At 42.2% G+C, this 26491-nt stretch overlaps 1 protein-coding gene across 4 annotated transcripts in view; it reads right to left on the bottom strand.

Moving 5' to 3' along the window:
• Positions 1 to 915: 915 nt before the first annotated feature.
• ehmt1.S (euchromatic histone-lysine N-methyltransferase 1 S homeolog) overlaps positions 916 to 26491 on the bottom strand; it is a 45264-nt gene continuing 19688 nt past the window's right edge. For 2 of the 4 annotated variants that reach the window (XM_018232548.2, XM_018232549.2), the window contains 26 exons: positions 22734 to 22821; positions 22104 to 22636; positions 19971 to 20142; positions 19500 to 19636; positions 19241 to 19423; positions 18947 to 19033; positions 18640 to 18781; positions 18189 to 18290; positions 17499 to 17656; positions 17243 to 17386; positions 16813 to 17042; positions 16078 to 16251; positions 13339 to 13421; positions 12540 to 12646; positions 12132 to 12254; positions 10049 to 10150; positions 9810 to 9914; positions 9225 to 9379; positions 8459 to 8614; positions 8206 to 8350; positions 8047 to 8124; positions 7835 to 7950; positions 7657 to 7743; positions 6421 to 6499; positions 3293 to 3468; positions 916 to 2684 (listed from right to left, as the gene is read on the bottom strand). In XM_018232548.2, coding sequence (XP_018088037.1) covers positions 2492 to 2684; positions 3293 to 3468; positions 6421 to 6499; positions 7657 to 7743; positions 7835 to 7950; positions 8047 to 8124; positions 8206 to 8350; positions 8459 to 8614; positions 9225 to 9379; positions 9810 to 9914; positions 10049 to 10150; positions 12132 to 12254; positions 12540 to 12646; positions 13339 to 13421; positions 16078 to 16251; positions 16813 to 17042; positions 17243 to 17386; positions 17499 to 17656; positions 18189 to 18290; positions 18640 to 18781; positions 18947 to 19033; positions 19241 to 19423; positions 19500 to 19636; positions 19971 to 20142; positions 22104 to 22636; positions 22734 to 22821 — 3855 coding nt within the window. In that variant the 3' untranslated portion in view covers positions 916 to 2491. Of the gene's footprint in view, positions 2685 to 3292; positions 3469 to 6420; positions 6500 to 7656; positions 7744 to 7834; positions 7951 to 8046; positions 8125 to 8205; positions 8351 to 8458; positions 8615 to 9224; positions 9380 to 9809; positions 9915 to 10048; positions 10151 to 12131; positions 12255 to 12539; positions 12647 to 13338; positions 13422 to 16077; positions 16252 to 16812; positions 17043 to 17242; positions 17387 to 17498; positions 17657 to 18188; positions 18291 to 18639; positions 18782 to 18946; positions 19034 to 19240; positions 19424 to 19499; positions 19637 to 19970; positions 20143 to 22103; positions 22637 to 22733; positions 22822 to 25542; positions 25662 to 26491 lie in introns of those variants that run through there. The other 2 variants (XM_018232545.2, XM_018232546.2) reach the window with 2 other exon arrangements.

Below are 26491 nucleotides of genomic sequence, written 5' to 3'. Positions count from 1 at the left end.
ATTAGATTCTGGTGAAGTGGGAAGATAATTTTCAACTGAAATAGTTTTTGTTTTCCAAACTGAATTTTTTGTGTGTCTTCTTTTAAGTATATATATTTTTAAATAGAAAAACCATGCTGGACAAAAACATTGCTTATATTATTTTTGCCTATATTTAGTGTGATATTTGGCCAAATATTTTTGGAGGATTCAGTATTTAGCCAAATACATGAATTATTGATTTGATTTCATGCTGGAATTGATCTTTTTTTAACTATTTTTATTTTATGCATTCCAAGTTCAGCTCTAGTGAAGAGTCAAGAAGTTAAAAGTGAAGATAATTTCACACTAGAACTATTTTTTTTCTTTAAACCATTTCTTATTGTATTTTTTTTTTTTTTTGAAAAAAATTAAGCAGAACAAAAATGTACCGGTAGTTTAAAATCGCTAAATTTTTTTGGTGAAATCCAGTATTCAGCCAAATCCATACATTATTGATTTGATTCATTCTTACTTGGATGGATCTACGTGACACGTTCAGCTCTAGTGCAGTTGAGAAATTGAAAGTAAAGATAACTTCACGCTGGAATTTTTCTTGTTTTAACCATTTTCATTTTAGTCCATCCAAGTTTGGCTCTAGCGAAGAGTCAAGAAGTTAAAAGCGAAGATAATTTCACACTGGATGTTTTTTTTTGTTTTAACTTTTTATTTTATTTATTAAGGTTTTTTATGGAAAAAAAAGTTAAACTAGGCAGAACAAAAAAGTAAAAATGCTTTAAGTGAGAAATAAAAAAGGCTTGTGCAACATTAATCATCTAAAATGCAAAATATGAAAGCAAACAGCTCTAAAAATTCATGATTCACAAACTGAATACTTTTTTTAAACATATTGAAGGACCTAAAAACAAAAATGAAACACAGAATAAGTCCCATAAAAAAATTGCAATCAGCCATTTTATTTTAGGCAACGGAAAAAAAACAAATAAAATACAAAAGAAATTTTATTCACACTACGATAATACTAACAATTTAAAAAAAAAGTTTCTTCTGGTACTTTATCCTAAAATCAGTTTATGGTACAATTGATAACATTAGATCTGTTCAGCATAAAAATCAGAAGCATTGTCAGCACCTTATTACTCCAAAATGTTTCTTTTTTTTCTGTAAAAAGATAAGTGTAGGAATTTTTTTTTTAGTTTTGAAATTTTTTTTTAGAATTGAATTTTCCACCGTGAAAAATGTGTACTGGAACTGACTTTTTTTCTGCCCCCTTTACAATGTCTCCTCTTATGTAGAGCTTGAGAATAACCATCTTCTGGGGGATCAGAAGTAGCATTAAACAACTTAAAATTGAGAAAATCTTTATGGTTGTAGAAGCAACCATTTAACCTTGGGGCTGCTTATGGTGCCTTTTTGGATCGAACTAGCAGATGGAGAGGCCTGGAAGCTAAGGGAATATCACAATGTCCCACAAATTGTTGATGCTAATGTCTCCAGAAAAAATGAACCAACTGTAACTGGATCTTTAACACAAATTTCTAGAATGAAGAATGGCTCTGACAAGGGCTGCTCATGTCTGGGGCTCTTCAGAACAGAGGTGCCATACTGGTGATGGCATGTACGTCCATGCTCAACTAATCGGGAGGTCTTCATCAGTCAATGGAGCTTCAGCTTTCGACTCAAATGAGCTTGCTTTACAGCCCCCATAGCCTATAGTTTTGCATCCACTGCCACCCTTCTCTAGAAAATAACGAAAGAAGAGTCCAAAGACTGGAGGCCCAGCACACCTGTGACGATATATGACTAGTTTCTTTTTTCGGAATATCTTTTGTGCCACCAAAACCATTGGCTGTAACTGTTTTCAGTCCTGAGATTTTTGGATGATTACAAAATAAAAGGAAACCGATGTTCAATGTTACGGTGTTGTCTTTAGATATTTCTTTGTCCCTAAAAGAATAATACAAAAAAAAAACCCTTTCCAGTGAAACCGATCTACATGTTGTAAGACCTTGTATTATCTGAGGAGAGTGGTCATCCTGCATTTGCCTTCTTCCCCTTCAGTGAATTCTTTTATGCTCGGTAGAAATGTCAATAGATCTTTTCTTTCCTCTTCCGATCTCCACCTTGCCCAAGGCTGACTCCATGCCGAATAAGAGAATAAACACATTACATTTCATTTGCTTGTGTGTAAGTATGAGTGACAAAAGAGAGACGGGGGCTTAATACAATTGTTCCCCCTTGGGGGCAAAAATACTTTTACTTGATAACCTCTTTGCAGCCAGAGCACTGGACTTTGATTTGCTCCAACTGCTTAGTGCATCTTTGCAGAGTCTCTCCGGCAGGGAATGAGTGAATCAGGACAGAAGTTTATTAGAAAAGTCTCCTCTCTGCCAGCGGTTTCTCCATAAGAGTTAAAAATCATGAAGAGAGTGGTGGGTGGTGGAAAGATGTCTGTGTCCAAGTCTGATGCTTTCTTTGATGCTTACAGATTTTCAAAAAAGGGTCCTGTATGTCACTGTGTCTGCGAGGGGCTTGGGGGGGTGCCAAAGCTAATGTCAGGCAAGCCACTCTCCAACTGACTTCCTGCGGTGGTGAATGACTGGCACTCGGAAAGGACTTTGATTGGGTGCTTACACTTGGGGGAACCGCACTGACAGCTGAAGAGTTTGCCCTTAACGTCCCAGAATCGGTCACCGTAATCGAACCTGGGAATAGACAAGCAGTGAACAGTATACCGTTATCAGATGGTGCATTTCCTCCAGTTTTGTTAGGCCATCTCTTATGAATCAGTGGCACTGCACATGCTCAGTGCACTCTAGGCTTTTGCAGAGAAGCTGAGCTTAGTGGTCATTGTAAATCTAGCAGAAAATAAGTAGGGATGCACCAAATCAACTATTTTGGGATTTGCCGAATTCCATTAAGGATTCATTCTAATCCCAAAATCAATCCATAGGAAGGGTCAGACAGAACTGCGTATGTAGCTCACCAAAAAAAAATTCCCTGCTATTTTCTTGTTCGTGCGATGAAAAAGTCATTTGACTTAAAGGATATAGTTTAGCGAGGCACTCAGATTCAGCCAAATCCTGGATTTGGTGCATCCCTAAAAATAAGGCTAGTTACTTAAGGAGAAAAGATTTGACTCCAGTACAGTTGCTACGGAACCTGCCCATACTATCTGACAAGTGGAAATAGAACACTTCTATGCCAAATAGCATCAAACTGTATTTCTATTTTAATGAGGGAGAGTTGGGTAAAGCAATGGGAGGAATAGGGGAGAAGAGGGGGCCCCTGTAAAGAGATTTAATGTTCTCACCCAATCTCTTCTCCAGCAGTGATGTGCCGGCTGCTGAAAAAGCCAATACGGGGAAAGCGCAGATCCTGGTGGGACATGAAAACTCGCACAGGAAGCAGGTTCGGCTCACAGAGATGGTTGATAAAGCGACTGATGTTGCCGTAGAAACGGGCGTCAATGCAATAAACCTCTCTGTCCTGTGATAAAAACAGAAGAGAAAAATATTATAAATACACATAGCAGTGTGTTTAAAAAGTGAACAAAGCTGAAAATCCTTCTAATATGTTTTATTTCCATCCAGGTAAATGTATTGGGAACAATGCACATTCTATTCCAAATCAAAACATGAAGAAAAATGGATGAAATTTGTGTTATTCAGTTATTCCAAGTGAAGAAAATGGAATATTAGGCAGCAGTCCCTGCATTATTCTTTCCCAACTCATTGACTGTATCAAGTGAAACATGTTTCAAGCCAACCAAGATGTTGCTGTTTTACTGGTGTGTTTGGGCTCATTGTCGTGTCGAATCCCCCATTTCAAGGGCATTTCCTCTTCAGCATAAGGCAACATGACCTCTTCAAGTATTTGGACTGAAACTGATCCACGATCTCTGGTATGGGATAAATAGGCCCAACACCATAGTATGAGAAACATCCCCATATCATGATGCTTGTGCCACACACTTCACTCTGAACTATAGCTTGAATTCAGTGTTTGGGGGGTGTTTGACAAACTGTCTGTGGCCCCTACACCCAAAAAGAACTTGCTGAGTCCATAAATGTTGGGCCATTTCTCTTTAGGCCAGTCACTGTGTTCTTTGGCAAACTGTAAGCTCTTAAACACATCTTTTTTTCAACAATGGGACTTTGCAGGGGCTTCTTGTCGACAGCTTGGCTAAAATAGGCGCCTTCTAATTGTAACAGTATCACAGGTAACTTTAATCCTTTCATCTTCCTGGAGCTGATCATCGGCTGAGTATTTGCCATTTTGGATATTCTATCCATTCCAATGGTTTTCAGGTTTTGGTGCCATTTTTAAGCATTTGAGATCATTTCTAGCTGAGCAGCCTATCATTTTCTGTACTTCTTGATATGTTTTCCCCCTCTCTAATCAACTTTTGAATTAAAGTTAGCTGTTCTTTTGAAAAATGTGCGGAAGGAGCCATTTGAGTGAGTTTCAGAGGGAAATGCATTATAACCAGCATGCACAACATTAGCTCCTTCCTTAAATAAGGGTCGGAAATTGACTTGTTTTTTCCCAGAATTAATGAGCTCACTAATTGAACCCCACAATGCTATTATTTGGAACAAGCTATTATTTGAAAGAAGCCTCAATGAATGATTCAACGACACAGAATCAGCAGCATGGCATGCCTGTTGGGTTTATATTACTCTACTACACCTACTAGTAAATTATTTGCCATTTTTAAAATATAATTTCTACCAAAAACAGTGATTGATCAAGTTAATGGTGTCAGACTGCAATTATTCTGAACAAAACAAGCTTTATGACAATGGGTAGTAAAGCACAATTATGCAGGATCGGTCTGGGCCACCGGTTAAATATTCAACCCTAAGCACCACGGGGAGACCGGGAAATTATAATGAAATTCTCAAAGATTTAAAAAAAGACATCAAATGATGCTGAATAACTGGGGCAGGAAACAGTGACTTCCACAAACTTTGCAGCACCAAAGCTTGAAGAATGTCCCACCTGGCATATGAACCCCCAATGCATAAACATTGAAATGCAAAACAAAGGGGAGCTGAAACAGAAAGGGGTCCCAACATTTTTACGATCGACTTGATGTAGCAAAAGCCATACTGTTTTACATCATAACCCAATTATTTGTGGCACAATGGAAGTATAACACATAAAAGCTTTGGTTGGTTTATTCTATCCATGGAGAAAAAGTACAAGAACTGCCTCTGGAAACAGACCCCTCATATCCCGGGGAATGGGAAGAACCTTGCAAGGATTCTCCTTTCTTCTTCAGCAGCAAAAAATCTAGCAGGGCAACGTTAATTACTCAAGCTCAGCGGGGCCCCAAGCGCAAAGATGCATTAAAGGAGCAGACTGTACCTTCTGGGGACAGTCATAATGATGTTTAATGGATGGCCAATGCCGAGGTTGCACAATTAAGGAGGTCGGTGAAGAGTGCACGTTAAATCGACTTCGTCTGCCAACTCCTGTGCTCTGTCAGGCAAACAGATTCTCTTCTCTGCCCAATCTGGGTGCTTTGCTCGCTTCACTAAGTGCTTCTCTGTTCTCAAATTCAGCTCAAGGACCGCCCTCTACCAGGAATAACACAGTGACGTTCTGCTCTCTCCCTCACTGCAATAAATCCACCCTCCAAACTGACCACCAAGGTGCTTGAGATAAAAAGTTACTGTTTTGGAAGTCAAACAACATAGAATGGTCTTCTCCTTGTTTCATGTATGCACATTGGAGGCACTATTAGATCTAGTCAAGGTCAAGGTGGCAACAGCTGTCTTCTGCTTCCAAACCCTCTCCTAAAGTCAGCTCCAATGGATATTTCTAACCATAAGAAATGCTGTTTTCAGGACCACCTCATCTAAGCCCTTTACATCAATCCTTGCTGCTTATCCTTGACTTGGCATCTGCTGGGAAAGGGTCATAGCTACCAACTAAAAAAAGCTGCTCAATCACTTTGATTGGTGATTTGTCTTGATATGTTTGCAATGTACATTTGCTTTACCCGAGGTCTGTTTTTATTGGCACCCCTGTCACCGTGACAATTTTATCTTACAGTAGACTTCGGCCATAATGTGGTCGGCCAGTTTAGCATGTTTTGACCATACTGCCAGACCATTTAGACATGTATCCCAGGCCAGGAGACCCTTTTCAGAGATCAAAATTCCATCATGTTTGATCACACATGATTGGACATGTCTGAAAATGTTCCAGTGCACCATGTTGGCATATGAGGAAGTCAGAAGGAGCTACACTTCCGGTATACAGTATGTCTGACCAATCATCTAGTATCCACCCTTTCAAAGAGACAATTTCCTTTTAAAAACAAAAAATACCACTAACCATGGTTAAAGTACTTTAGATACACCTTTAGATCTTATTTATCTTTATGGACTTCTCTTCAATAGGCTAAGCTCAATATCACCCCCCACATACCTTGTTATCAAGATCAAACAGGTAGGTGTCATCTTCTCGAACATCAGCCTCTGTGTCTGAAATCAGCTCCCCCACATACCTGGGAAGATAATCCAGATGAACATTAGGACTCTGGTGCAATGTAGGGTTCTAGAGAAGGCCAGACATAGTTCAGTTCTCTACATCTCCCATAATTCTTAGCCAAGGTGGCTGGGAATGCTGGGAGTTCATGAGTTTGGTGCCCAAACCCTCTACACTCTAAACCTGAGATTTAGCCTCTTCACTTTCTCAAGTAGAGACTTCTGATGAGCGGATACATGGAAGCAGAGCCGCCATCAGGGGGGGACAAGTGTCCCGGGCCCAGGCATGAAGGGGGGCCCGGCAGTGCTGCAGTTTAGAAAGAGCCAGGCCCCCCTTGCCAGCGCCGAAGATCTGTGGCCAGCCGAACAGCCGAACTCCCGAAGACCCACAAAAGGAGGTGAAGTCCACGAGTTCAATTCTACTGAACACCAATTTGTGGTTTGTTTTTTTTATCCCCTGGCCACCAATGTATTATTTTAATATTCTATAGGCCCCTGCCACCAATGTTTTTTTAAAAATATTTTTTTGGGGCCCCAATTTTTTTTTACTTGTAAGGGGGGCCCAGGCACCAATGCTTTTTTTAAAAAAAACTTTTATGGGCGGCCCTGGCACCAATGTTTTTTTTTAAACTTATAAGGGGGCCCTGACCATCAATAGCTTTTTATAACTTGTGTGTGGGGGGGGGGTTATTTTTTTAGCGCTGATGTCTGTGTGGTCTATTAACTGTAATGTGGAGTGGGCGGGGCTTGGACGCCAGGGTGGGTGGGGCCTAGGGGGCGCCGAAAATGTTGTTGTACGGGGTCCCGTGATTTCTATTGGTGGCCCTGCATGGAAGTCAAAGGCTCAGATATAATTTGCAAAGAAAATGTTTAATATTCCAATGGCCCCACCTTGTGGATAAAAAGGGAGCATTTCTGCATAAAAGGAAGTTATACACAGCTAGGTTACTATGCTTTATACCATGCATAGAAACGGAAGTTGCAGATGGACAACAGGCCTGTCTTTCAAAAACAAGATGGCTCAAGTTGGAAGTTGCACTTTGTGATTGGATATTGGGAAATTATGTGGACCCGTCTGCTGGCTACACAGGGGAGCTTGGGAACTGCAAAACTACACAGGAAACCTTAGCACAAGGAAGTGGCCCAATCAGAGTGCAAATTTATAAGGAGCACTTACTCGCATACAAATGTTCCCTGGGGAATGTCTTCCAGGGATCGTACCCCCCAGCCCTTGCTTTTTGTGCGGAACAGTTGTAATCGGATCCTGGAAACAGAAAAAAGTATTAGGGTGTGTTACTGTGGAAAGGTTACACAAGGAAAGAAGTGAATTGTGAAGGAAAGGTCGCCACACTCACTTCAAGCCATTTTGAACAACACGATTGCGACAGTTTCGCCAGCAGGAGCAGGCATGGTTACATTCAAAGATAAGCGGAGGCTCCACCATATTAAATTCCGGTAACAAACGTCCGTTCTGAAGGAGAGTTGGAAAGATTGGAAACTCATATATGAACCAAAATGGCTGCCCACATGTCTTGACCTCAGGACTGGAGCAAAAAAAAGAGCTTACCTTGTCATACCAGCATCTCATGCTCAGCTGGTTGCACATACAGTTACTAGATGAACAGTCGTCGATGCACACACAGTACTGAAAGTGCAAGAGAACAAAATCAGTCTGGTAAAACCAACTGCTGGCACAGCTCCTGGCACAGCAATAGGTCCCTCTCACCTGTAGATGGGTAATGTTTCTGTCTATGTTCAGGGGGGAGGTCACACAGTTCTGAGAGACATATTTGTAGTTGGTGGGACACGGTTCAGAGTCTTCGGCGTTTACACAGGGAATGGGAATATTCTCATATCCACGGGATATATCCCTGTTGTAAACATACATTGTATGGGAGTTACAATTCCACCATACTGCAGATACTGCCATGATAAGCTCCTGCTGCAGCTAACACCCAACCATGCTTCTGCTGCCCTACCTGTCCACCACTATCTCCTGCAGCGTGGGTTTCTCCTGCAAAGCCTGGCACTCATTAAGAGCAGTCCAAACGGTGGAGTTTGGAGCCGAGCATTCCAGTGGCGTCTCTCCCTCTTTGTTTTTCAATCCTACTTCTGAGCCGTGAGCGAGAAAGAGCCTGAACAAAGAGGAGAAGGAAAAAAAAGTGTTGGCATAATTATCGGCACAAGGTTAATGAGCCGCAGAGAACAATTTGTAGAAGGGAAACTTTCTTAAAGGAGAAGAGCGACTGGAGGGATTAGAGCACAGAGCCTAATTGGACCGGGGCAGAGCGGGAGCAATGTATAACAAGCCTGCTTAACAGAGCGTACCCTTGTTATTGGTGTATACATTTATTTATCCAACCTTAGGATATACAGTGTTATACATCACAGGCACACAATGCAGGGGCAGTAAGAAAACCGGAGACCAAGAGGCCATGTCCAGACAAGCGTCCAGCCTAATTGGGGCATGAGACAAACAGCCATTCATTTCAAGGGACACTGTCCAATTAAGGATAAGATGGCTTCACTTGTAAAGTAAAGAGCACTCAACAAGCCTCACTTATGGCTCACAAAATCCTGAACAAAAACTGGGTGCTGCTGCATCAGGATGAGGGCACCATGTCTCAGCAAACATGGCTGCTCCCACTGATACAAATAAATTGTTAATATGCAGTTCATGGGATGCCCAGTTTAGGACACACTATGGCAGTAACAGCAAACTGGAAAAAAGTGCTCATCACTCACACGACACAATTGTAACGGTTCTCACGGGCGGCAATATGGAGTGGGGAGTCCCCATGGATATTCACAGCTCGAAGGTCACATTTGGAAGCCAAGAGGATTTCCGCAATCTCAACAGAGCCGGCAAAGGCAGCCCAGTGCAGGCAAATGTTCTCCTCCTGTGATAGGCACAAGGAATGTTATGCAAAACACCTACACATATTTATTCATATATATATATAATATATATATATATATATATATATATATATATATATATATATATATATATATATATATATATATATATATATATATATATATATATATATATATATATATATATAATATATATACATCTATATATATATATACATCTAATATATATATACATCTATTATATATACACATCTATATATATATATATATATAATATAATATATAACATCTATATATATACACATATATATATACATATATATACACTATATAATACATATATATACATCTATATATATATATATATATATATATATATATATATATATATAGATATATATATATATAGATATATATATAGATATATATATATACACACACACAACTTACATTATCACGGATATTGACGTCTGCATGGGCGAAATGTAACAGTTTGACTATTTCCACATGTTTGTACTCAGTAGCCCAGATCATTGGGGTCCAGCCTCCATCATCCTTAAGGAGAAGCACAAGACAGGTTAGGATACTAGGTTCAGGCACCGATTCACTGGATCAACCATACTCCTCACCTATCATGAGCGATATATTGGGCAGTCAGGGTAACTTTTGGATTCCTTTTAAAGACTCACCTGACAGTTGACATCTGTTCTCTCAGAGGAGAGGAGATATTTCACCACCTCGTAATGACCCTTCTTGGCTGCCAGATGCAGACAAGTGGAGCCCTCTGAATCCTGGGGAATAAGAGACAAAATGGAAGTGGGGAGGTAAATATAATTACAAGGAAGTTAAAGATTAAAGGAGAACTAAACCCTACAAATAGATATGGTTAAAAATGCCATATTCCAGGACTTCAAACTTGTCACAGAGGGTAACCATCTTGGAAAGTATCTGCGACACTCACTTACTCAGTGGGCTCTGAGCAGCTGTTGAAAAGCTAAGCTTAGGGGTCATCATAAATTATCCAGCAGAAAATGAGGTTGGCTTGTAATATAAGATGATGCTACAGGGCTGATTATTAAATTCTGATGCTAATTGCACTGGTTTCTGTGCTGCCATGTAATAATTATCTGTATTATATACATACAAAAGACAACATCTATCAAGTTCAACCCCTCCAAATGAAAACCCAGCATCCATACAGACACCTCTCCATACTTTCACAAATCATATATACCCATATCTATACTAACTATAGAGTTTAGTATCACAATAGCGTTTGATATTATGTCTGTCCAAGAAATCATCTAAGCCCCTCTTAAAGGCATTAACTGAATCAGCCATCACAACATCACCCGGAAGTGCATTCCACAACCTCACTGTCCTGACTGTGAAGAACCCCCTACGTTGCTTCAAATGAAAGTTCTTTTCTTCTAGTCTAAAGGGGTGGCCTCTGGTACGGTGATCCACTTTATGGGTAAAAAGGTCCCCTGCTATTTGTCTATAATGTCCTCTAATGTACTTGTAAAGTGTAATTATGTCCCTTCGCAACCGCCTTTTTTTTCCCAGCGAAAAAAACCCGAACCTTGACAGTCTACCCTCATAATTTAAGTCTTCAATCCCTCCAATCAGTTTAGTTGCACTTAGTCTCTGCACTCCAGCTCATTTATATCCCTCTTAAGGACTGGAGTCCAAAACTGCACTGCATACTCCAGATGATGCCTTACCAGGGACCTATAAAGATGCATAATTATGTTTTCATCCCTTGAGTTAATGCCCTTTTTTATGCAAGACAGAACTTTATTTGCTTTAGTAGCCACAGAATGACAATGCTGAGAATTAGACAACTTGTTATCTACAAAAACCCCTAGATCCTTCTCATTTAAGGAAACTCCCAACACACTGCCATTTAGTGTATAACTTGCATTTATATTATTCCTGCCAAAGTGCATAACCTGCATTTATCAACATTGAACCTCATTTTCCAGTTTGCTGCCCAGTTTCCCAACTTAGACAAATCACCCTGCAGGTGCAAGTGGCAGCATCCTGCATGGAAACTATAGTTCTGCTCAATTTAGTATCATCTGCAAAAATAGAAACAGTACTTTCAATGCCCACCTCCAGGTCAAATAAACAAGTTGAAAAGCAAGGGACCTAGTACAGAGCCCTAACACCACTAACAACACTGGTCCAATTAGTAAATGTTCCATTTACCACCACTCTTTTAGCCAGTTCTCTATCCAGGTACAAATACTATGTTCCAGGCCAACATTCCTTAATTTAACCAGTAACCTTTTGTGTGGCACTGTATCAAATGCTTTAGCAAAGTCTAAGCAAAGTCACATCCACTGCCATCCCAGAATCGAGGTCCCTACTTACCTTATCATAAAAAGAAATTAATTACTAATCAGCCTTATATCGTGACATTTATATTCTATATATACTGTATTTTGTGACTGGGTCCCTAAGCTCAGTACGTGACAGCAGCACAGAACATGTGCAATGAATCAGCAGAAAAGAAGATGGGGAGCTACTGGGACATCATTGGGGGCACAAATCTTCCCTGCTAAAGGGTTGCCCAAGGTTGCCTTGTGCTGGTACAAAAGCCAGCAGCTACTTCTTTAGTTAGGCTTTAGTTCTCCTTAAAAAGAAAGACCCCAAGATGATAAATTTTAGGTCTAGAGCAGAGGGTAGAGATACATGGCACTTCCTACCAATTATAAGAGGAATGTGTTTGCAGTGGAGATTATTTCCCAACGGTGCATTCGTCTTTACCTTGGGGTCAAGCAGGGCCCCTGCCTTCACTAGGTATTTCACAGTATCTAGATGATTATTTTCAGATGCCTCCATCAGGGGGGTTCGTTGATCCTCTGAGCAGCTGTCTAGGTTGGCTCCAGCCTAAACACAGGAAATACTTTTGATGATAAAGTGATGCAACATTACCTTTTCCATATAAGAAAGTAACACAAATCTTAAACTAAGCTGCCCTATCCATGAAATCTGCCATCAGTGTTTTAGACCCACCCACTGCTTAAATCAAAGACGACCTGCCCCCTTGTTAACTATTAGTGTTCTGGTCTAGCCAGCTGCTTCAGTTAGATACTCCTTGCCTCATCCCCTGTAAGCCAGCATCATAGCTTCCTAGTCCCACCCATTGCTTCAGTCACAGACTCCCTTGCTCACCTGTATAAGCATGTGGCAGATGTCTGTGTAACCCATCTCAGCTGCTGCATGAAGTGGCGTTCTCCGACTATGTTGCTCCATTTTGTAGTTGGGGTCAATGCCATCCACTGAAAGGGAAACAGATTGTCTCAATACAAAACCCATATATACACATTGAAATGGGGCTTCCTGGCTCGGTTTGGTAAGATGGGTAGCACTGCAGTGCATGTGGTAAGCATATTTAACAGTATCACAACTACAGGACATTCTACTTTCACTGGAAGATTGCATGGCATTCTTGCATCAGTGGGGACACATTTTGCAGCACATTATTAGGAGAGCTGTTGTTGTAGACAACATAAGAACCCACATGGTTTTACTGTGGTTCCAAATGACGCTCGGTCAGTGATTCTGGCAGCTCTGAAAGCCGGAGAGGAAATGTTTTCGTAAAGTTGCATCGCTTCGGAGATTAATTCCTTGGGAATAATGTTTGGCCAGCTTTTACCAATGTCAGGAATAAAATCGTGTTGTGCTCCCCCCCCACCAATTTCGGCAGCTTCAGAAAGAAAAGCAAATTCTGCTGCCTTCAGCATTTCCCTGGGCAGTTACAGGACTAACAGGAGACGCACATCAGTAGTTTAACGACTAATACCGTTTACCCAGTAGAAACTGATCAGAAAACATCCGAAGAGATGAATTGGCAACTATAGTGCCCAGGAACCAGCACGCTGGTATGTCTCTGAATGCTAAAAAACTGACGAATAAACACAATCTTATGTAATATAAACCCTATGGAGCCAGAGACTAAACAAAGGCTTACCCAGCATCATCAGAACTTTCTGCAACTCTCCTTGCCGAGCAGAAAAGTACAGCTGCTTTGGGTGAAAACGAAGTTTCTTGGGTCTATAGGATAGAGAGATTGTTATGGTTTGGGTGATATATGCATGGCAGTGATCCTTATTTACATTAGGGAGTATATTATCCCTTAAAATAGTAAGAGTTCCCTGTATAACTCAGCCTGCAGCCTTGTGCCTTTATATGGCCACAGAACCCCGCAGTGACTTCTAATATCCTTTTCATTTACAGTACGGAGTACATTATTCCTTATAATACGTGAGTGATACCCAGATTTTCCTGTATAACTCAGCCTGCAGCCTTGTGCCTTTATATGGTCACAGAACAACCCCTCAGTGACTTCTAATATCCTTATCATTTACAGTAGGGGATACATGATCCCTAATAATACATGAGTGATACTCAGAGTTATCCAGAAGCAAAAGTAAACATAAATAATTATATTGAGAGCAAATTTTATATTTTTTGTTTAAAGGAGACATTTCATTTGATCTTCATATTCAGATATACTCATCCTTCCTCAAAACATGTAATGATGCAGAAAGAAAAACTTTTTGAAAGCATTTTACCTCCTAAAACTGTCATTATATCGGACCTGCAGAGAGATCTTTACACGTCACAAGCTAAGCTGAACTGAGTAGTAGGAGGGTCTCTTCAATCTCCCACAGAAAGTGGTCACAGCACTGACTGACAGGCTGAACTCTGCAGGGAAACCCCTCCCCCTCCCACCCTCTATCCTGTATGTTCCCAGCCTGCACATAACGGTCTTATGCTGCTGCCTGATCATTCACTTATAACAATATACCTTAAATGCTCAAAATAAAGCAATAATTGTGAAGGTTAATACAAAATGTAGTAGCATTTTTTCTTTTATTTAAAGTACAACAGTATGCCCCTGTGTTCCACTGCAAATAAGCATTATTCACAAATATACATGCCCATCTGGACCTAATCTATAGTCCATAATGCATTGTTATACATTGTGCAACTCTCTGCCTCTATTACATTATAAAAGTTATACAAAGTGTACTTTAGTATTTACTGTTAGGATATTCCAGAACAGCAGCTGTAGGTTTGTTTTCCTGCATATTGATATATGATCAGTGCAGGGAGTTGCAACGGAATAAATTCAGCAGTTCTGGAAGCATTTGCGATCAGGTGCAGGGAGTTGCAAGGGAATATATGCAGCTGTTTTGGACATTTTATGACCAGGTGCTGGGAGTTGCAAGGGATAAAAATGCAGCTGTCGTCGAACAGTTTATGGTCAGGCACAGGGAGTTGCAAGGGAATACATGCAGCAGTTCTAGAACTATTTTTTATCAGGTGATGGGACTTGCAAAGAAAAATGCAGCTGTTCTTTTAGAACAGTTTATGGTAAGGTGAAGGGAGTTGCAAGGGAATAAATGCAGCTGTTCTGAAACAATTTATGATCAGGTGCTGGGAGTTGCAAGGGAATAAATACAGCTGTTCTGGAACAATTTATGATCAGGTTCAGGGAGTTACAAGGTAAAAATGCAGCTGTTATTGGGGCAATTTATGTTTAGGTGCAAGGAGTTACAAGGGAATAAATGCAGCTGATGCAGTGAGTTACAAAGGAAAACCCAAAAGATGTTGTTTTTTGTATACAACATAATACGGTGTAAAAAAAATGACTATGGTATTAACACTAACTCCTGATACACTCCCAGAAAAGAATAAAATACTTTTAGTTGCAGATTATGCGTTATTTATACAGCAGTTTGCTTTTATTTTTTTCCCAGTCATAGCAGGGTAAGGGAGGGGAACAAGCAGTGAAGGGAAGGGGGAGGAGGATGGACAACTAACAGGGCAGAGGGGTTAGATGAACAGGGCAGAGAGGGGGTTAAATGAACAGGGCAGAGAGGGAGAGAAATGAACAGTACAGGGAGGGGGGAAACAGAACAGAGAGGGATAGAAAGGAGCAGTTCAGGGAAAGGGTGATCTGATGTCTGTAAAGAATGACTGAGTGTGACATCACAAACACGCCCACTCCTCCCTCATTGGCTGCTGCTCTGTAACTATCGCCAATGTCGCCAAAAATCTGATTGAGATCTGGTCGACTTTCGGCCAGATCTCGATCGGTAAAACCTGTCGGGGGGCCCCATACACGGGCCAATAAGCTGCCGACTCGGTCTGTCGGCAGCTTCTATCGGCCCATGTATGGTGCAGACGGCTTTAAAGCCTGATACTGGAGACTGCTGGACAGGAAGTTGCAAAGGGGTGAGCACAGTTTTCTAATACAGACGTTTTTGACCCAAAGGTATTAAAATAAAAACTATTACTTTTATTTTAAATTATTTTACATGGTTTGACGCATTGTGAAAATGTATGCTATATGTCCCCTTTAATTCATGAGTTTATGGCAAGTCTTTAAATTGGATTATTTTGAAATGTTTCCAGTTCACATTGTTAGAATGTACTTTGTGGGGGGGGGGGGAACAAACCTTTATGAAATCCATTCGGTAGTATTGTCCATAGAAATTATGCGAAAAGACAAATGTACACACAGTGTATAATATGAAAAATGCCCAACAATATAAGGGTATAAGGAGACCTGATTAGTGTCTATGCACACATTCACTGCAATGGACCAAATAACTGGATTAAATTCTCTATTTGTAACATTGAGAAGTGGCATGTAGTGAATCAAGGTGTCCCTAAGAAGCAGATCACCCCCTAAACTTACTTTTCAGAGTCCAAAGCAAGTAGAGCACTTTCCAAGGTCTCCTTGACAGGCCCCTGAGAGAGAGCAGGAGGTTTCCCTAAACTGGGGGTCTCTATGGGCTCAGGAGTTCCTCCAGGGTGGGAAGGTGGTGCTTCATGTTTATTCTCCTCTAGTGTCTTTTGACCTGTGACCTCACTATGGAAAAACAATGCAAATAGTTAGATTGGCATCAGCGCCTTGGCTCATACACCCCTTCCCCGATCAGAATTTATATTCAAGCTTGGGGTTATATGAAATTAAATCTAAACTATAAACCCCACTTCTGGCACTTGTATAACATTTCATAATATGCACATACTTTCAAATGCTCTAATAAAGCCAATAAGCCTATACATTTACAGTTGGGGGGGGGGGTCTTCCCATTCCATAGGTCATAGACTGAGCAGTCAGATGAAATTAAATCTAAACTATAAACCCCACTTCTGGCACTTGTATAACATTTCATAATATGCACATACTTTCAAATGCTCTAATAAAGCCAATAAGCCTATACATTTACAGTTGGGGGGGGGGGTCTTCCCATTCCATAGGTCATAGACTGAGCAGTCAGAAGAACCAAGGTCAAGAATTGACTGCAAGCTTAAGCTATCTACTAGTGCAACCCAACGTAGCTCTCAGTCAACTGCATTCCTTTATATCCCTATTAAGATGACACTGCCACTGACTGGGGAATAATATACAGGGAGGTACAGCTACCTCTCCGTTGTAGTGTCTGCTTGGCCATCTGTCATGCTGCCTTTCTCCTGTTCGTAGGTCACCAAAGACATGGTGGACGTGGTATCTGCCTTTGCGATGGTCACTTCCTTTGCTTTGGAGGCCTCCTCCCCGCAGTGTGGGCAGTAGCTAGAGTTGTTGACCCGAGTGGCACAGTCCTTGTGAAATCTGTGGGAGATTGTGCTGTCCGGCTGGCATTCCATGAAGGTCCCCTAAATGGGCAACAAAATGAGTTTGTAAAGTGCATTTCACAATGTTCTATAAACACTAAGGAGCTGCCGTGTATGAGCGCAGAGGGGGGGGGGGGTCTGGTTCATCTGCTCTTTGAAAGGTTTGGTCGTATCGGACTGCAAATGTCTATGCTTGTAAAGAGACACCTCAAGATTAGTGTGAGGGCACCTAAGCAACTTACTGCCGTGCAGAAGTAACCGCAGCCAGGACAACACTGGTGTTTGACCATCTTGCCCCTGTGATCCTCGCACAGCACCAAATGCCACACCTTGTTAGAAGGCCTCATCAACTCATACTTTGCCACCCTGTTCGCACACCGACCCAGCTGTGGAAAGGAGGGAGGTGATCACTAAATAGAATGATATTTAGACATTGCCAGTGGTCTCTGCTGGTGAGAAACAATTTCAGACAGGATTTCCCACTTCCATCTCCCTCACCTCTTGGCCTGTGCTCTCAACGGCCATGCAATGGTCGCCAGCCTTTGCAGACACTTCTTCTTCTTTGGGGGTTTCCATCCGGCAGCTGCAGAGGGGGATCCCCTGAAGGCCATCCATTTCCATGGTTTCTGAACCATTAGAGAGGTCTGTAAAAACGGCTGCACGTCGGAAGACCATTATTAACGAAATCTCTAAATGTCTGCATTTAAAAGCAATGACGACTATATGCAATCTTGAAAATATGTAATTCATGCATGTTAGCTGTTTAGAATTCTAGTTCCACTTTAAACCCTCCATCACAAACAGATCTGCTTCTTGTTGGAATGAAAACAGATCCCCAACCAATTACAGGGATTAATTGCTAACATGGAAATTGGCCACCAGGGGGCTCTGTGCTGAATGAGGTAAGCAATCAAATGGCACAATGTGGAGAAAAGGACCATGCATGTAATTATGCAGGCACACTCAGGTGGCACTTTTGGGGACCGGCAGACTGTTCTTCTACAAACAAATATTTAGGACCATTAGAAAGAAAAAAAATCTCCTAGATACAAATTAGGCTTATGGAAGCTTTTATTGGAGAGGGGAAACTCAAGCAGGTCCCAGAATTTTAATTGTTACAAAGCTATGCCATGAGTTATTTCCTACTGCTCACATGGCCATTGCTTCGGGCCCTTTGGGCGCACTCACCATTAGACTGTGGAGATAGCATGTTTTTAACACGCAGGTCCAAGGAGTCTAGGGACACTTCTGTGTATTCCATGTTGGCTTCCAGATTCTCTCTTGATGAAGCTGTAGAGAATGACGCACAGTTATTTTCAACCCAGACAATTTGGCTTTCAAAGGGATTCTAAGAGCACCCTCACGTATTCCCAACTCTTTACTTCCCCTTTACAGAGAAGGAAGCAGAACAAGGGAGTATTATGCTAGGCTGAAGCTGGGCCGTTAACTCACACCAGTAAGCAGATAAAGAACAAGAGGGAAATTATAAGTACGCCTAGTTATGTTGCCTTTAGAGAAACGTGAAATAAAAGATGAATGTGTGCGGCTTTAGGTCTACAGTAAATGACTCTTGTTATAAGCTTTGAAATATTTGCATAAAGTTACCCATAACCCCTAGCAGCTGGAACAGAGCCCTTACCATGAAGCGGTTTGGGATTTTCCTTGTTCTTCCTCTTCCTCCTCCTAGAAACTTTCATCCATGAGCTTTCGGCCAAGCTCTTCTTCGTTTCTTGCTTCTTCTTTAAACTCGATTCCGAGCTCTGGAACGGAAGTGTGGTGTGCTTGAACAGGAGTTTTAAAGGACAACTGTCAAATGGCTAATAAAAAAAAACTTTAGAGCAACTTTGCAAATTGGAGCATGTTCTTTATAAATATGAGGTCCTCCAACCCTGGAGATGGTCCTACCACAATGTTTCTGGTCTCAAGTGGAATATGAGATTACTCACTAAATCAGAGTCCTCTCCATCATCTTCCTCCTCCACAGAATCCCCAGACTCCACTTTTTCATCTCCTTCAAAGTCAACCTCATCATCCTGCATGATCACAGAGACAAGAGTGGTAAAAAATAGCTAAGGGCTTGTATGTTTAATAAGTCTATCTGGCCCATAATTGGTGCCAGTTTCCCAAGGAGATAAAAGAAACAGAGGGGAGATTAAATACGGTCTCTACCTCTTCTAGTTGCTATGAAGAACCAAGGAGATGGGGTCAAGAGCAAAATGAGACTATAGAAACATCTGTACCTTCTTGGAGCTGTCTGCTTCCAAGGTGGCCTCTTTAGGAGCACTGGGCTCTTCCTGGCTTTCTGACACTAGCGTCTCTGAACTGTGGTAGTCCTCCTCTTCCATGTCTTCTGAATCCTCTTCTTCTGAATCCATCTCCAAGCTTTCTCCGTTAACATGGGGAACATCAGAATCTTTCTCACTCTGCATCAAATAAAAAAAATAATTGACAATCCAACCCACATTGCACTGTAGGGAAAATAAAGTGGCATGTGCCCACCTTCGGACTGGAAGAGGCATAGGTGATGTTTCGGAACATCTCCAACACACTTCTTTGCTTGAGCACTTTGGTCTTCTTCTTGGGTACAAGGCTGTACATGCCCATCCGCCGTTTCTTCTTCCGACACACCAGTGCAGCTGCAACAAATCACCAGACAGTTCTACAAGGCCTTTGCATTTCACCCCTTTGCAGAGCTGCCCGGAATCTTTTTACCTCTAGCGATTCTAGCCTAAAGCTCTGCAAAGCTGTTTTACAGCAGGTTTGGGAAATGGATTTTATAGCTGCTGGTAGCACTCTCTCTAATAGTAAAGATTGGCCTTTTGTCAGCAGTTAAGGACCAAATGATGAATCCCAAGAGAAAGAAGAACCAGTAGAAAATGCTCTATTAGAGCACTAACATCTTAACAGCCCATGGTGCTACATTCCTGGGGGAAGTTTAGTTACAGGAAGGCAATAGAAAGGGCTCATTACCTGAGAGCGACTTCGCAGAGGTGACCGTGTTTTGACCCTGAGGTAGCAGATGTTGGGGGGCAGATGAGGGAGACTGGGGTTCCTCTATCTCATCGTCGAAACCATTTTTGGGGGCGCTCTCTTCCTTGGTTTCATCCTGTTCGGATGGTTCTTTGGGCTCTTTATGTACAGGCTTTAAAGGAGATAACACAGATAGGGATAAACCAAATATCAGGGCCCAGTCTTGAGTGATGCACCTCTAACAGTATCCTTCAACATAATCTCCCTTTTGTAATATACTACTACACCCTGCTACCCTCTAAGTTTGGCCAAAGCCAGATTTTTTCTTTCGTCCTCTTTGGTGGGCATAGAAAGATTCATATTGCTCCAATGTTCCCACTTCTGACTGCCAAGGTGGCCCTGATTAGAGAAGACTCAACTTTCTCAACAGGTTACATACTCCTCTTACCCAGAACACCTAACTTGGCACGGAGCAAGCTACGCACGGCAGCTCAGGCGGTACGAGAATGGCATAACTACACATTAAGAGTATAAACTTTAGGTTGTTTCTCTCTCTCCCCTAAGACATAACAGTTGGAGAATTTGCAGTTCAATGTCAGGCAGCTGCTGCACAGTTTAACAATTTGTAAGAAACTGAACCCTTAGACATCCAGAGATACCAGATAATTGAATTTTCCTTGACATGAGGGTTTGGTTTTAAAACCTAGAGCCAGGAGGAAGTTGATGCAGTCAGCAGGCAGAAAGAAATATACATATCAGGGAAAGCAGAAGTCAATATCACTTTCAGTCTCCGTTTTAATCAACATTTACCCATTGTTTAGTTTAACACACCAGAAGGAATCCTGGGAAGGAACCCCAGTATGGCGCCTAAAACCATTTTTGTAGACTACCCTATAGGCTAGAGCTCACCCACTGGGTTTTACAGCAGAGCCAAGGGAGTTGGTAATCAGATGCCAACTACAGACTATTTGCCTCCCTTATTGTGGCTTACCAGAGTAGTAGAGGGGTTTTCAAGACTTCCTTTAGACTCCTGGCACCCATTGTTTCTATGCAATACAATGACATCTCTGCTAAAATGAGTAAGCAGAGATGACATTACTTCACAACTTCACATATATAGAAACAATGAGTGCTGGCATAGGAGTCTAAAGGAAGTGTTGACGTTGTGCCCTATTCAGTTTTAAAACAACCTTGCTCAACCCAACAAAACTAATGTGGAAATGTTCTTGGCACAGTGATTTAAAGGGTAATATTCATGTGTAAAAGTGCAATTTATTCTTCACTAGGTGCCTTTTTGGTACCTGCCTTTTCTTAATATAAAATGCCATCTGTAGGCTTCAAGGATTATGGTTACCAACTTTTGATAAATCTGTATCATGGCAGAATACTTGCTTGGCTTTACAGGTTGGGGATGTGCAGCAGGAAAGACCAAATCCCTTTAAAGTGGTTATCAAACATTTTAAGAGCAAAACCCCTTGAAGGACCAACCTTGGGCCAGGGTCCCCCTTGAAGGACCAACCTTGGGCCAGGGCCCCCCTTGAAGGACCAACCTTGGGCCAGGGCCCCCCTTGAAGGACCAACCTTGGGCCAGGGCCCCCCTTGAAGGACCAACCTTGGGCCAGGGCCCCCCTTGAAGGACCAACCTTGGGCCAGGGCCCCCCTTGAAGGACCAACCTTGGGCCAGGGCCCCCCTTGAAGGACCAACCTTGGGCCAGAGCCCCCCTTGAAGGACCAACCTTGGGCCAGGGCCCCCCTTGAAGGACCAACCTTGGGCCAGGGCCCCCCTTGAAGGACCAACCTTGGGCCAGGGCCCCCCTTGAAGGACCAATCTTGAACCAGGGCCCCCCTTGAAGGACCAACCTTGGGCCAGGGCCCCCCTTGAAGGACCAACCTTGGGCCAGGGCCCACCTTGAAGGACCAACCTTGGGCCAGGGCCCCCCTTGAAGTTCCAACCTTGGGCCAGAAACCTCCTTAACTCATTAAATGGGTACATAATACAAGATAAAATATTAGAATTTACATACTGTATGTTTCAGGTGGGACCTTATTTTTAAATTGGGCACATTGTCCCCATATTGTCTCTGCTCTGAATACTATTGCAGCTAATTAGCCACCAAATTCGATCTCACTTACCGAACTGCCGCCTGTTTTCGGTAGAGTTTTTCGCGCACGGTGAACTTTCAGATCAGGTAAAGCACTGTCCTGTTGCTTCGTGTTCTCAACCCGGCCGGGATCCCCAGGGTTGGGAGGGACAGGAGACGGGGCAGGAGGGACATAGACATTAGAAGCTGCTTTGAGTTTGCTGGCAGCCACAGGTAGAGTTTTAGCAGCATGGCCACTTAAAGGCGACAAGCTTGAAGTCCTTAATGGCTGCTCCAAAATGGCAGGTTTGTTTAAAATGTACCCATTACTTCCTGTTACTGATGTCTGTGTGGGGTTAGTTGTTTTTAAAGGGTGCTGTCTGACATCATCCGTGTCCCTGTCACACACCCCATTCTCTGCCACTCGAAAAGCTTTAAAAACAGAGTCTTGGTGTGGGAGCTTTGTGCTATCTTGGGCAGCAAGCGGCAATAAACTGTGATCCTTGGACTCATTTTCACAAGATCCATTGGTTTCACCAACCTGCTTCGCCGGCAGGTTTTCATCACCAGCCATGTCTTCAGATACTGCAAAATAAAAGATCAGCACAATCAACACAACATCAGCACAACATTCCATGACTGTGGACTCCATATTGTTACCTATCAGAATGGAGATGCTTACCTTCCTCTTGGCTGTTGGCGATTGCTTTCAACAAGTCTGTCTTCAGAAATAAGTCGTTCCTGGACTCTGTTTGGCTTGGGTCTACTCGCTGTAGGATAAAATGGTTATCAGTTAGAACAGAGCATCCTATTCCATCTACAAAAGAACATACATAGAGCCTGTCTATAGGGATGAATGGATTCGATAAATGATTGTATAATGATCTCGATCGAAGATGTGGAAACCATGGCAAGACATGGCCTAAAAATTAGGACATTCAACACCATCATGGAAAAAATTAGTAAAATGACGTAAAAATTCTCATCTTGTTTACGTATAATAACTATATCACACAGCAGATGCCAAACAAATAAAAGTCACACAGAGTCCATCCTTGAACAGCAGAAGGGCAACTCTCTGCTCTGCTTCTGTACTATCACCTTCCTAAAAGAGACTGGGTAAAGCCAAAAATGTAGCGCCTGTAATTCGGCAGCATGGCATGCAAAACTGATTGGCCTTGCTACCCCAAGCTAATGTAGAGTGGAGCGGAGCCAAGGCAAGCAAATCCAATTCAGAGGGCAAACAGTAAGGAGATTCGAGAGTTTACAGAACCTAGCAAAATGAACGTCATATGAAATATCTTTTCTTCATTAAAGCCGGTTAGGCTGCCAGGACGGCGCTTCGGCAAACAATTGGTTTCTTTAGGGTTGGTCACGCTCTCTTGGTGATCTCAAAAAATACGTAATGTTTCAGTGGTTGGAGATACATGATTACTATTTAACAGAATCTTAGGTCCTGAAGCTGGCTTTTCAGAACTTGCCCAGGCCCCTGGCAGGGAGAGGCAAATGCTCAGAAACCAACAAGAAGCTTGCATAATTCTCAAACACGTTTTTCTCCAAAAAGACTTTGTAAGAGGAAAAAAGCAATGAAACTTCTATAATTTGGATACTAACCCAGTATCCCTCATGTAGTTGATATAATAAAGAGGGGTTAAATTGCAAAAGTGCACCAAAAATGTATTAAGCCCACATCATACAAATAGGCAACGTTTCGGGCCTACCAGGCCCTTTATCAAGCCCTTGACAAAGGGCCTGGTAGGTCCGAAACGTTGCCTATTTGTATGATGTGGGCTTAATACATTTTTGGTGCACTTTTGCAATTTAACACAGTGTGCTGCTGGTTTCCCTCTTGCATATTGTTATGACCCAGCGACAGGAGTGGGTCTTCCAGTTCAGCACCTGACACTACAAAAAGTGTGTATCAGTGAGTTGAGCACTCCGCATTAATATGTGCCCCTGATAAAATGATATCAAGCTTTTCAAGCATCTGCGCTTTCTTTGATAAGGGAATGTACAAATCGACCTAAAATATTAAAGGAGAACAGACCATCTATTGCCTGTGACACAAAAGAAAACACGTACATGACCTTTCTGCTAGTTCATATTATTGCAATAGTGGTCGGTATTCAGAAACATGGCCAAATCCAGACTGTAACGGATTCAAAATGGGACAAAATACATAAGGTCATCCCCATTGTGCTGAACTGGAGAGTAGACTTAATGGGTCCACCAGGTTTCCATGTCCCCTTTCAGCCTGGGAGAACACTTACCAATGGTTATGGGATCAAAAACATGAGCAGATCCATATAACTTCGGCCAAAGAAGGAGGACGATGAAGCGGTCATAACCTTATAGGAAATAGGTCAAGGCCATCATCTCCTACTAGCTTTGCACACCACCACTGTTTATATTGTATGCAGACCCAAGACTAATCTATTCCTTATTTAGTTAAAATTGTAACCTAAGGAACTCATGCATAGACATCCAGATTGGAAACAAGGTCATATTAAAGGGCAAGTTTCCCTGCCCTATCATCTGGAGAGAATACAGATCAGCTTGATTCAGACACAACCAACTGGGTCGAAGCATCAAGAACCATCAAACAGAAGAAAAGAACGTCAGTCTGTGCTTTCCTCTAAATAAAACAACCGCACATTAAAAAAGGAAGATGCGTCAAGATTCTGTTTTCTATATCTCAATCTTCTATCTGTAGCTTGATAAGTGCTGCTGCTCCGTCACACTATCACATAAATGAAATAAAATTGATGAGTAGTGTTTGCTAATGATAAAAAAAATTGTTCAGTGAGCTCCGGCTTTGGTTCTGGCTATGTGATGTAAGCAGTACCAGAAGCTTTCCACAGCTTTGCTAGATTTTGATTGCTGGGTTATTGTCTGCAGATGCAATGCTATTGCCGAATTCTAAACAGCGACATCACTAAATAGAAACAGCAGCCCTGGCCAATGCGAGGCCTTCACATATGCCACCTAGAGAAGCCAATGTACTGAGCAATCTAGAGGAGTCAAAGCTGCTGTGAAATCAACCAAAAGCCAAGGGACATGCAAATCCTCCTCAAATACCTCCAAGCTGCACATACCCTACACAGCCCACATTTACTGAGCTCTCTGAACGGCAGTGAAGTCCAAAGATTCAAACTGATCCCAAGCACACAGAAAAACCTGTTTTTTTGTGAAGCAACATCTAGACTGGTCTCCTACAGCACCAATGTGCTCCCCATAACCTGGGACGACCAGCTTTCTGGGGCACCATTTGAAGCTCAAGTCATTTCTAAACATGGCACTACCCTTTACGTTCCGCAGACAGGGAGCACGCGCTAGTGGCACAGACTGTTGGAGAAAACACATACAAAGAGCACAGGAGTCATTGATTTCCAACCATATGGGTCAGCTGACTAAAAGCATTAGCCTTCCCCTCCCTTCCACCCAAAGCCTCTTGAGTTAGACTTGCAACTTTCTCTTTCATGAAGCAATACCTTCAGTCTCCCCCCAAAAAACCAAAAGTTTTCTTCTGCTCTGTCTGTCTCTTCCAAGCAGTCACCCATTTGCAGTGTGATTGGCAGGGCTGCATTGCACCCTCCCAGGAAAATGTCGACTAATAGCAGCAGACCCAACAAAAGCCAACCGCACGGCACTGTCTGCTTTCATAATAAGAGTCCCTTGTACCTTCCTCCTACTGCCGTCCCTCCTTCATTCCACTCACTCGATGATTAGCAAAAGCCTTCTCGGCTGTCAGGCTCAAAGCTCAAACCTTGCTCCACGGCCAAGGGGGGGGAGAACTCTACATTAAGGTGCTTTTGTTTTCCAACTAACGCTCTTAATTGAGTAGATAAAGCAAGGAAACAATGTAGTACAAGCTGGGAAGGATTGTAGCAAGCATGGAGCCGTGTCCTTTGCACATCAATCTCATTGGAAGCCAGACAGCTGCTGAAGGCAAAATGTTTATCTTGTGTCACAATTAGCAGCACCTTTTAAATGTGAGTTGTCTGCTCTGTAGCAATCCCAGGAGGTGCCCACATTCCCCCAAAGAACTGACAGGATTAAAGGGAGGGCAACGGTATCATTCAACAAACCCAAACAGAAACATTGGTAGGAAACGATCATCAAAGTTTAATCTGCTGCCTTGCCTCAAATGTCATGTTGTATCGATGCGTTTGGGACAAACATACAGAAGAAACCCCTTTGGAAGACCATCACACTAACTAATAACATGCCCAACAGCTGTAGACATGGTTGGCTTAAAAAATGTCATTAAATTCACAGATCGATGCCTGTAACCCAGAGACAGTTCTGCTAACTAACCACTGTAACTAGTTATAATCCAACATTTGATCAGCCCCCCTCCCCACCAGCTCATAACCAGGTTACAGATATATAGAAACAATCGGGGTAACAGTCACCCCACCCTGCTATAGTTCCAGAAGT

Source organism: Xenopus laevis, chromosome 8S (assembly GCF_017654675.1).
Source record: "Xenopus laevis strain J_2021 chromosome 8S, Xenopus_laevis_v10.1, whole genome shotgun sequence".
Classification (NCBI taxonomy): domain Eukaryota; kingdom Metazoa; phylum Chordata; class Amphibia; order Anura; family Pipidae; genus Xenopus; species Xenopus laevis.
Note: the sequence above shows the minus strand (reverse complement) of the source record. Positions and strands in the feature narration are given on the sequence as shown.